Source organism: Gadus chalcogrammus, chromosome 9, assembly GCF_026213295.1.
Source record: "Gadus chalcogrammus isolate NIFS_2021 chromosome 9, NIFS_Gcha_1.0, whole genome shotgun sequence".
NCBI classification, from domain to species: domain Eukaryota; kingdom Metazoa; phylum Chordata; class Actinopteri; order Gadiformes; family Gadidae; genus Gadus; species Gadus chalcogrammus.
This window is the reverse complement of record NC_079420.1, coordinates 21,083,798-21,096,078: the sequence shown is the minus strand read 5'-3', so window position 1 is coordinate 21,096,078 and position 12,281 is coordinate 21,083,798. Positions and strand designations below refer to the sequence as shown.

The 12,281-nt window shown below is 45.4% G+C and overlaps 1 protein-coding gene across 1 annotated transcript; it reads right to left on the bottom strand.

Annotated features, from left to right (window-relative positions):
- Positions 1 to 9,795: 9,795 nt before the first annotated feature.
- On the bottom strand, positions 9,796 to 12,057 carry LOC130389767 (sporozoite surface protein 2-like). The gene is made up of 2 exons (XM_056599704.1): positions 11,955 to 12,057; positions 9,796 to 10,430 (listed from the first exon to the last, which is right to left on the bottom strand). The coding sequence occupies exons 1-2, from the start codon at positions 12,055 to 12,057 to the stop codon at positions 9,796 to 9,798; spliced, it is 738 nt and encodes a 245-aa protein (XP_056455679.1).
- Positions 12,058 to 12,281: the final 224 nt, after the last annotated feature.

Genomic DNA, 12,281 nt, shown 5'->3' with positions numbered 1-12,281 from the left:
AAAGGGGACATTTTTATGTTTATTGTGCTTCATGGACATGACAAATTTTCTCTTGATCTTTGCAAATCTTTCTCAACGGTCTTGGGAATAAATACATTATCCACCTGCATTATTTTGTAACACTTCTGTATATTGCAAAGATGGAATAGTATATTGCAAATTTTACGAGTCATTCTCTGGCCTGCTGGAGTAGCACCTTCCTGAAAGGACATGTTAGTGCAGAAAAAATGACGTTGCATTATGAATTTATATTTCTGGGGGAGAACATTCCAACCCCCCGTGGTTTGCTGGGGCCCCTTCAATCCTATTCCTACATCCTTGCATAGTGCTCTATTGTCAGAACTATTCCCGCGTGCTCTAGCTGGAAAATAAAATAAAAATGGAAGCCCCCCCCGAATGTAACAGCATAATTTACACTCTGCATCATTGCGGTTAAGCTTAAGTGCTATTCATCTTCCTCTTGTAAGTGAAGACGTTCAGTGATCATCAAAACCTTAGGATTATATTTATCATGTGGTTAAATAAAAGACATGTAGGTGTTGGTGACAGATCCTGATTGGGTTAAAACAATGTGTTTGGATGTACAAAGATATTGGAAGTTAGGGTCGCAATTTCTACTTTTACAGACAATGCTTTGGTGCACAAAGTAACAACAATGCAATTCAACTTTTCGATTGATCCCGTGATTAAAGTGACTTTGACCAGAAGGCAGATGGACTCTCCGTCTGACAAAGGGAGTGGTACACTTTTTTTTTTTTTTTCCTTATGCTGGGTTTACCACCAGAACTCTCTAATCTCTGCAATTTGACCTGCCCATGCTTACACAAACATCCCATGTCTTGCTCTGTAGTCATTAAATCGAAATTTTTCAAAAAATGGCCATTTGAGCCATTCAATATTTTGTTGTTAAAAAACATTACATGAAAAATACAAAATACAACAAAAACCCCTGAATACCCAGAAGTAAGCATGTGCATATGGTACATACACAGAAATGCGCATCGTAGTTCACAAACACAAACAGACACAAAATTGCATAAATACACGCGTCACACACACACACACACACACACACACACACACACACACACACACACACACACACACACACACACACACACACACACACACACACACACACACACACAAACACAAATGTTGATGCACGTTGCTGTGTTTGTACCAGAAAGATGCAACAAGGACAAGTTTGATGCCCCTGATTTAATTTTTGAGTTAAAATGAATGATGCCCCTGTCACATCGCTGAGCAGTGTGGAAGGCTGTGGCGGATGTGTGCAGCACGTGGCATAAGCATGCCTCGGCCCGTGTTCAAAATGATTGATTAAGCTGACACCGGCGCAGGGGGTGCACGCGCGCTCTATTTTTCTCCTTCATTATGTAAGGCTATCGTTCAAATCAGGTGGGCACTGGAGGAAGACACTGGAGACGGCAGACAGGACACCTTTCAAGTAAGGAAGTGTAGCAGACAAAACAGGCGGCGCGGAGGAGACTGATGAGGCGGCTCCCTCCGTCGTGTCTCCGGATTCAAGGGGCCACAGTAGGAACTAGAAAAACAAAATGTCTTTCAAAGTACTTTGTCTTGTCGGGGAAGAGCAAGAGAAAAGGAGCAGCGGTTCTGGGCGGGTTCGCTCGCAAGGAAAACTCAATAAGCCGTCTGTGTGTTTATTTGCTGTGATGGTCATCGAAGAGGCAGCTTAAAAATGGATGTTAAAAGAAGTGACTGAAGTAAGGCGTACAATATTTGACCGTATTCACAAGAAATCGTATACATTTGTCGAAGTGAATAGTTTTTTATACTGACCTAATTTTGGAATTCCATTTGGAACCGGGATTAATTGCTACAACAATGGCCCATTAAGGTATTAAAGTAATAAAAATACAACTAGACACAACAAAGACGGCAACATTAGCTCTAATGAGTAATGCAACCGGATGTGTGATCACAACAAAAGGCATGAGTCTAAATCAGCAATGTGATTTGAATCTTTCAAATCATGTTTTTGTGGTGTTGCTTTGGTTCCCAAATCATCCTTTGGTAGTGCAGCGTACTAAACACAGAACCCAGTATAGAAGACTCTCCCTCTGCCTGGCTGGGGCAGGGCTTCCCAGTGTTATGAAAAAGGCATATTAATTGCCTTTCACTTATTCATACGTATAGGAAATGAAGAGAAGCAGCCGCGGTTTGAAGTGGTTGACAGAATAAAGAGCAAACATTGGGGAAATTATTGTATTTATGATTTCAATGTGACAGATGGAGGTATCCCGAGAGTAAGTGAGTGGCACTTCTGACAGCTCAAAGTGTAAAATGATGTGATGCAGTGTAATATACTGCGGGCACACGCACTCTTGCACAGACTCTTCAACCCCACTGCAGATATTCGTTTGATGGCTTTATGCGGGCAGACCACAGAATGCAGCAGTGAAGCCCCAAGTCTTTTATGAGGGCTTGGATGTACATGGTGCTCTGTGCTTCTCTCATATGGACAGAATCTCTCGGTTGCTTGTCATTTGCAATTAAATGTTGCGGATGTTTGTTTTGAGAATACATATATTTTTTATGTGTTTGAGGCTTCTCTCTCTGTCGATAAATAAAAGTTGGGGGACTCTGGCAAGATTACAGAAAATTAAGGTTATTTTAGCATTAGATGAGTATCCATATCGCTAATGTAAAAGTTCTCGTGACTGAGAAACTGTCCATTCCTAGACAATGATACATGTTGCTGAAGTAGTGGCCAGAGACAACACTGCCAATAGCACCACCTAGCAGCTGGTAAACAACGCAAAACCCTATTGACCTACAGCTTAAAATGCATTCATGGGATCCATTATAACTAGTAGCTAGAGTGTTAAATGTGTGTGTGAGTGTGTGCATGTGTGTGTGTGTGTGTGTGTGTGTGTGTGTGTGTGTGTGTGTGTGTGTGTGTGTGTGTGTGTGTGTGTGTGTGTGTGTGTGTGTGTGTGTGTGTGTGTGTGTGTGTGTGTGTGTGTGTGTGTCTGTGTGCGTGCGTGCGTTTGTGTTTGTGTTTAGCGGGGGTGGGTGGCGTGGGTAGATAGGCGTGGGTCTGTAGGCAGGACCCAGAGCAAACAAATTGATAAAAAAAAAAAAGGTGGTTTGGTTACAGGGTGAAGTCCTTTCTGTCAGAGCAGGAATTGACTCATGGCATGTGTGTAGAGTTCATATGACTAGGGACCCCGATGATTTCCTCAGTTAAATATCAGGAAGTGAAAAATGGCATTGTTATTTGTACCTGACAGAAGCTAAGAGCCTTTCCCCCCTCGGCCCGCTGGCTCCCTGCTGACCGCAAGACCAGCCGTCTCCTCCAGCCTCCTGCAACTCACGCACTCACCTTGTGGGGCCCCTGCCCCAGACTCTGTCTGCTGCTGGGGGCCCCTCCGCTGGGCCAACACACTGACTCTGACATGACACACGGGCAAAATTTACGGGCAGTAAATTTTGGGTTTACTGTCCGAACTCATTTTAGCAATATTACGTTTATCAATTAGCGAGGAAATATCCCTCAACCAATTGAGAAACCGGGTCATTGCCATAATGGTTATTATGTGGTTGTTTGCCAAGAAAATAGTTGCATTATTTATTGGCCTTTGGTAACAATATTATTGGTATAGTCTTATTTAACAATTATTAATACTGTTCAACATGAAATATTATAGATCTTGTAGGATACTTTTCATACAGTTAGTATTGGTTAGTAATATGTTACAGTGATGATAGAACCTAGAGTGCAGCTTGGGTTCAGGAGCTCTCTGTGTGTTTTTTACAAAGTCCTCCACACCCGAGCTCAGATAAATAATATAACACATGCATATAGAGAGAAGCCTTGGCAGGAGCAAAGACATACAGACATACTGTATTTATGAGCTGGTGTGGCGGCCATATTGCTTCTTCTGCTGCATGGCATCCAAATAGCGATGTAGTCAAAATGTGTACACAATTAGACCAGCCTTTTTTATACAACATGCACAACAGCGGAGGGGAACAACCATGAGCAAAATTTGAAACAGCTGGATTATGATGCTACAAATCCAAGGTGAGAGAATATTGTGTTGTTGTGATCTAATATTAGTTGTCCCACATGGGCCGTACAAATGATCAAACATAGAATAACGTACATTCCTTTTCAATCTTAATCGCTGGAGGGGTTGAATGCATTCCAATTTTCCCTCCTTACAGACAACGATTTCAGTCAGGCCACCGGTATGAGCCAATATTACACATTCTGTCAGAAATCATTCTTAGTCATAGATTTAACCATTTAATGCATGGAATCATTCTAGACTTTAGTTTGACAGTCTGGTTCCAGTCTTAAAGGGGGCTCCCTCTCGTAGGATTTTAAGCATAACATACAGATGTGAACTACAGCATACCAACATTTGACCACAGGGAGTTGTCAAACGTACGGAGCAGAACCGAAGCAGGTTGAGGCTGGGTGGTGGTGGTGGGTGAACTTCAGCCTAGCACACTTAACTCCGCAGAGAGTGTGTGTGAGATAGAAGGCCCTGAATTGACCGCCTATCAGTGTTGGTGCGTTTGTTTTGACCGCGTTAGCCGTCAGCTGATTGGCGGTGCATGACTACAGTGTCCAGCCAGAACTAGCTACACCCATTATAAACCAGGAGGCAACAGAGAGGGGCGAAAGAAGCCAGCAACAGGAATATTGCAGTGAGTTCCTTCAATGTAATGTTTAAAAATAAGTATGCTAATGCATGGTCAACGCAATATATCTCAATTAGTAATTAAAGAAAGTGGAGAAATTGGAGTTGGGTGGAACTGGAAGCGCAGTAGCCTCTGTTCTTCGACCCATGACAGAGATAAACATTTCAGCGTTGTTGCCATGCACTTGCCTGAACGCAACAATAGCATGAGTCTTTTCACGGAACCCTCTCATCACAGTAATAGGCCGGATAATACCTCGTGATTATGGTGGTTGTTGTTAATCAAATAGCAAGAAGACATCCGCTTTTTTCCCCTTTTCTTTTGTACCAAACGGTCTGAGGCACATTGTACGCCTTATATCATGCCACCATTCTATCATTGTATCAGTGTAAATGTTAATCCTCAGGCAAAGCAGGGACTGTTGTGACTGTGCTGAACAAACAGGACCCTACGCAGAGGTCGAACACGAGCAACAAGATGAAGCCTGATCCTCCCCGACCATCCCCTCGCCCGTCAGCCGGCACGGCGTCGTCGAGGCGGCCGGGCGGCTGGCTGCTCATTTAGCCTTTAGCTCCGCGCTACCGTAAATCACAACACTCACAAGACAAATGTCAGAACACATGTTGCCAGGCGGCGCTGTCTTTGAGCAGAATATTCTTTTAATTGGGTGTGCAGGGACCGCGTCCGATCCCCTGCACCCCCCCCTTCCCTTCCCTCTTCCTCCCTCACCCCTCCTCTTCCACCTCCCTCTGACTCTCCCGCTCTCCCTCTCTTGACATGCTAACAAACGGCGCAGAGATGAAACAGGTAGCGTAGCCCCGGCGCCTTCGCTGTGCCATCACACAACAGAGGAGACACAAGGGGTAGAGAGGTGCAGTGCTCAACTTCAACCAGGGCTTTATATAACACTCTCTTTCTCTCTTTCACTTTCTCTCTCTCATTCTCTTTCCTCTCTCTTTTGTCTCTTTCTCTTTTTTCCCTTTCTCTCTTTCTCTGTCCCTCTAATTATCTCTCTCTCGCTCTCTCTCTCTCTCTCTCTCTCTCTCTCTCTCTCTCCGCTGTCTCCTCGTTTCATGTTTTCTTTAATTCTCCCAGCTATCAGCCCTGATTGACACCACTTCCTGTCATAACAACCATTATTTATCAAATTGGCTGTACGGAACACATTGATAGCTTCTGGATGTATTTGTCTGTAGTAAAAATGCTCTTAAAAGTATGTTTCATGTCATCTCATCACCACCATTAGGATTTCAGCCTTTCCCCCTTCCGTAACATACACACACACACACACACACACACACACACACACACACACACACACACACACACACACACACACACACACACACACACACGCACACACACAAAAGCACACAGTCACACAAACACACATACACACACACATACAGAAACACACGCACACACGCGCACATGCACACAAACACACACACACACACACACACACACACACACACACACACACACACACACACACACACACACACACACACACACACACACACACACACACACACACACACACACACACACACACACACACACACACACACACACTCTGAACTATTCCAGCAGAGGGAATAGAGATCATAAAGAATAGATATTCAAAGGGCTAAACACAAAAAAAGACTTTCCTCAAAGCCCGACTCTCTCTGGATCCACCAGGCTAGGGAGGATGAAATGTCCATACAGAGAAATCGCAGGGACGGCGTCAAAAGAATGAGTTACATTTCTGTTTTGTATTACTGTTAACAATTCACCAACTTTTAAGTCCTTCAATTTTTTAGTGAGCTCCAAATGTTTATTTCATTCGATATCAGATTTTTGGGAATATATCAGCGTATATGGGTTCCGCAGTGCATCTATATTTAAACATTTTCTGTCATTGTAAAAAAAAAAAAGCTTACATTCTAAAAGTATCAAGCAGCAAAAATTGCGAAATTGGGTATTTTTTGGAGGCACATTTTACCACACATTTTGATCCCAGAAGCAGTGTTAGTAGTGCTCTGCCGAGAGATGAATCATTAGCTGTATTAGGTCAGTGACTGTTAAACACCTGCTACCTCTTGCGCATAGCACAAGCAGAGTCAAGAGCCTTTAGGGACACTGTGTTCGAAACCAAACTTAAAACAACACATTAACTATTGTCTTCATAATGTTACATTTCTAAATGAAGTCAATGTTGGAGTTGGAGGGTTCCAATCCAAATGACCTTGGTTTCCCCGTCTCCTAAATGCTTAAGCAACATTGTGACGACTCAAGGCATGTGTTCAGGATGCAAGTTGCTTTGGATAAATTCATTTTGAATTGGTCACATTTATTAATTTATAGGATTAGTAGTAAATTGAAGTTCTTTGTTCATTGGGAGCATATAGGGGAAGGGAAGTAGGTCTAGACATTTATTTGGGAGAGAAATGCAAAACATTAGACTGATTAGTAGTTAATCTTAAACACTTGACCAACCAAACGTTAAATCACTTAAGAACCATCCCAGAGCCAAACGGGCTACATTTGAATACCTTTATAGTGGAGGTAGAAATTCAATTCTCACAATTTCTTTTGCCAGACATTTGATCTATACTATATTTTCTTATTCTTCACAGACTGAGAGTATAACAACTGAGAGATCTTCCCTGGAGGAGTACTTCCTACCTCCACCTAGAAGTTTATACAATGGATGCCCCGACTGTGCACTATATTGTAGATACAAATTAAATACATTTTATATGCATACAAATTAAATACATACAAAATGCATCCTTCTCAATTATCTATATTAAAAAGCTTATTCATTCCTTATATGACTTGCATGATATCATTTATAATTGCTTAATAATTCAACTGTAAAAATATTCCCCTGTTCATTCTAACAATGTATAAATGTTTATTTTCTTGGGCTTCAAAAATTCTCCAGTGTCAGTGTGACCAAACTGGCATTTATGTTTCGGAGACATTGTGAGAAAGAAGAAAAAAAAACAGCCAGTCAAAAATAGATAACTAGTCACGACGATTTCAGAGAGAACAGCAAGTGCTGAGATTTCCCCCCAAGGTTTTGCTGAAGCTGGAATTGTTCACAATTACGTCTGTCTCCAACAATAACAAAACACATCTCTTCTGGCTCTTTCTCTTTCTCCTTCCTGGTGGGGTGTTTGTTCCCCCGCCAGACCCCATAGTGAGCAGCAGGCACCTTTTATTGATCAACGCACCATTCCCAAATAAATGAGGACCAGAATGAGAGCTATGCTCCAGGGACCTCGGTGCAGCGGGAGCGCTATAGGATCCCATCACTTTTAATCACTTCCCTAATGAAGAGCCTCCTCTCTGCTGGGCGTCTATAACTCACTGTGCCAGAGCTACCTGCTCTCTCACCTCAATCAATTCATTTCCAGGCACCCTTTCCCACCCCCCTCTTCCTCCTCCTCCTCTTTTACGACTCATAATGACCTTTAGCAAATAAACAATGCGTGTGCCAACGTAGTGAGGAATGGTTATTCATATGGATAGAAGCTGAGTTAAATATGTGGGGAGACGGCCTTGGGGTGGTGGTGGTGGTGGTGGTGATGCTGCTGCTGTGCTGCTGTGCTGGGGGTGATGGGGGGGTGTTGGGGGTAGTGGTGGTTGAGGGAACGGTGGTGTTGGTTATGGTTTGGGTTGGGGATCGGTGGTGGCATTTGTTAGGATGGCGCAGGTGGCGTTGGTGGTGGTGGTGGCAGTGGGTGGGGGTGAGGCTGGTGTGGTGGTGGTGGTGGCAGTGGTTGGGGGTGAGGCTGGTGTGGTGATGGTTGTGGTGGTGTTGGTGGTGGTGGTGGTAGTGGTGGTGGAAGTAATGGTGCTGGTTGGTGTTTGTAAGGGTGGTGTTGAAGGTGAGGTTGAAAGTGGTGGTGGTGGTGTTGAGGGGTGATGGTATATATAAAAAACAGTGGATTTATCTGTAATACAACTGGGAACAGTCAACTGCTATGGTGTATTTATTGTGCACAAATAACGTTTCAGCAAGAGTGAAATGAGCCGATCTAAACTAATCAGGATCTCATGACCTCCTCTGAGCACAATATAATACATAACCATTGCTCATATTATAATTCCATTAAAGAGACCATGCAGTGAAAAAAGATGTGACTATTCTTAACAGTAACAATTATTTGAATAGGGAAAAATACAAATAATGTTGCTTGATAATTGTTCCTGAAATTATTCTGCCTAATCAACGATGCTTGAGTGGACATTTTTTCTTATTTGTTAAATAAGTGTAGCGAGACTATATCTTTTGAAATAATAGCAGTTAAATATTTCTTTTTTAAGTAATGATACACCACATCATTGCGCATCAAATATTTGCTCAAATATGAGGCAACACTGTCTTACAGTCCACATAAGATAGATCTAGCTTTATCCAATACGCTTCTTTCATCCTTTGATACTATTTCAAAAATATCGAAACTCAAAAGTGCGATAACTAGTGTTCCTTGCACACGCGCACACACACACCCACACACACACCCACACACACACCCACACACACACATACACACGCATGCACACAGACTCATATTTTACTGGTGGTGACGTCCAGTATCTTTCTTCAGCATCTGCTCCATTCACTGTGGGTGAGGTGGAGGATCCATCACCTCCCCCTTGGGTCTGCATAAGCCTCTCAAAGAGGTGAACCTCTGCTGTTGAGCTATTTGTTGCCACATCCTGGGATTCGCCCTGTCTCCTCAAATCTGCTATCTGAACACTTCAGTGTGGGTGTCTTGGCTCCGGCTCGGACGTCGTCTTGGATTCCTGTAACCATGCTAAGGAGAGGCTCATTAGATATGGAAGTCCAACCGAGCTTTCTGTGAAACCCAATTGCAAGGTTTGATTTATAAGGCTGAGGATAGTTATTATCATGGGGATGGCTTATAGTGGATCTGAACATGACGCAAGGCGTTTCAGATAATGGTTTTTGAGATGATAATGTCTGTTTCGTGTTTGGCCTTTTGCATTATCGTTCCCAGGAAAGGAGTTATTTCGTTGATTTTCTCTGTCTTCCTTGCTTTCTTCTCTGGTTGTGTTGTCGCTGAGGGTTCTCTGGTTGTGTTATCGCCGAGGGTTCTCTGGTTGTGTTGTCGCTGAGGGTTCTCTGGTTGTGTTGTCGCTGAGGGTTCTCTGGTTGTGTTGTCGCAGAGGGTTCTCTGGTTGTGTTATCGCTGAGGGTTCCGTGGTTGTGTTGTCGCTGAGGGTTCTCTGGTTGTGTTGTCGCTGAGGGTTCTCTGGTTGTGTTGTCGCCAAGGGTTCTCTGGTTGTGTTGTCGCTGAGGGTTCTCGGGTTGTGTTGTCGCTGAGGATTCTCTGGTTGTGTTGTCGCCAAGGGTTCTCTGGTTGTGTTATCGCCGAGGGTTCTCGGGTTGTGTTGTCGCTGAGGATTCTCTGGTTGTGTTGTCGCCGAGGGTTCTCTGGTTGTGTTGTCGCCGAGGGTTCTCTGGTTGTGTAATCGCTGAGGGTTCCGCGGTTGTGTTGTCGCTGAGGGTTCTCTGGTTGTGTTGTCGCTGAGGGTTCTCTGGTTGTGTTGTCGCCGAGGGTTCTCTGGTTGTGTTGTCGCTGAGGGTTCTCTGGTTGTGTTGTCGCCGAGGGTTCTCTGGTTGTGTTGTCGCTGAGGGTTCTCTGGTTGTGTTGTCGCTGAGGGTTCTCTGGTTGTGTTGTCGCTGAGTGCACAGGGGTGTTTTGTCCCTGTTCCTGGAGACGGCTCAGGGGTCACCCGGTGTGCGGAGGCATCGCGGGGAGCCAAGTGGAATCCAGCCCCTCTGCACCCCTCTCTTTCATCTCCCCACACCGGCGACATAACACCACGGCGTTTCATCAGCAGCTCCCATATCAGAGGGAATGAGAAACAGCAGCATTTTAAATAGCCACAGTCATACAAAAATGCATGCCTTTAAAAAAATGAATTTGAATTCAAATTTTGGGAACAATATATTTTTCATGGGCATCACTTCCAATGCGATGAAGTGGCGTGAAATCCATATTTGTTTGCTGTTTGTGAGACAAACACGTCGGTGGACACGGACAGAAAAAAGAGAAGGAGAGCAGATAATGGCCATCAGCTGATGAATGAGTTTCCCCCGGCAGACGTCCTCCTGTTCAGACGTGTTCCTTATTATTGATCAGACTGGAGGACCCGATGGAGCTGCCTGAAAGTCACCTTGCAGTAATTCTGCCCATCAATCAGGTAGAGTGCACTCTTAGTCATGGCTGGCACTGCCATTAGCATTGTTTGTGGAGGAAGACAGTGCTGCTCGACTGTGATTAACACAATGAAGAATCATAGCCGCGCGTCCCGCCGCGTCCGCCATTGTTTCCTGGTTAGCTCGCTAATCTCCCGCCAAGCGCTGGGGAGCTGTGTCGCCGCCATCCCAAAATAGTCAAATATCCAAAGCTCCGTTTGTCAAGCCAATGTGTCTGTACGGTGTGTGTGTGTGTGTGTGTGTGTGTGTGTGTGTGTGTGTGTGTGTGTGTGTGTGTGTGTGTGTGTGTGTGTGTGTGTACGGTGGTGTGCATTTGTCTGTTTGTGTATGTGTGTGTGTGTGTGTGTGTGTGTGTGTGTGTGTGTGTGTGTGTGTGTGTGTGTGTGTGTGTGTGTGTGTGTGTGTGTGTGTGTGTGTGTGTGTGTGTGTGTGTGTTTGTGTATGTGTGTGTGTGTGTTTGTGTATGCCCCCATATGTGTGTGTCTGTGTGTGTGTATTCATGGTTGTGTGTGTGTGTGTGTTTGTGTTTGTCTGCATGTGTGTGTGTTTCTCTATATTTATTCCAGTTTGTGTTTGTGTGCATTTTCCTCCTCATTTAAAGAGGAAATCACCCGCTCAGAGAACACAGACAGCCCACTCAACACACACATTCAGCATCGAGTCAAAACATAATCTCACGTTAGCGCCGCCTAAACGGTCTCCCGCTCAGCCCGCCTCTAACGCGTCACCGGGCTGCAGCACTCACACGGAGGTTCCTGGGAGTGTGTTCCGTTCGAGAGGCCCGTACCTTAATCTTCCTCACCCAGAGTCCTCTCTGATTGGCTGACCGTGTTCACAACAGAAACATGTGAAGCACCTTGCCCAACACCTGGTCTGGGGGCGGGGGGGGGAGGGGGTGGGGGCAGAGTCCATTTGCTCTTTGGTCGCACACGGGCAGCATCAGGGGGGGGGGGAAGGGGTGGCTTCCAAGACTTTCTGTGTGGTTTGCGAGACATATGGCTGATCCCGGCGTTACGTAACCCGCGGCAACCCTCGCCATCTGCCCGGGGGCCCCGCAGGTGCGCGGCTCCTGCCAGCCCTCCGACCGAACCCGGCGCCGCCGGAGCGCTGTCATTCATGTTCGTATCACCGCGCCGCCGTTCCCCTTCCCTCGTTCCTCTTACCAGACACACCGGCGTACAAATCAACAGGCCTAATAACTCCTGGAGGGAGCCCCGCCCACCCAGCCACCGGGCCCCCCCCCCCCCGCGGCCCCGCCGGCGGCCCCAGTGTGAGCGCACAGGAGGGCCGCGCGGCGGTGGAGACAGCGAGGCGGCCGGGTGTGTGTCCAGCCCGCTCCAGT

What these genes read in the sequence shown, in the direction of transcription:
- LOC130389767 (XM_056599704.1), bottom strand. Translation starts at nt 12,057, where the DNA reads ATGAATGACAGCGCTCCGGCGGCGCCGGGTTCGGTCGGAGGGCTGGCA. An exon ending in CGAGGGTTGCCGCGGGTTAC is followed by an intron (nt 10,431 to 11,954) that starts GTAACGCCGGGA and finishes AGCCGTCTCCAG; the next exon opens with GAACAGGGACAAAACACCCC.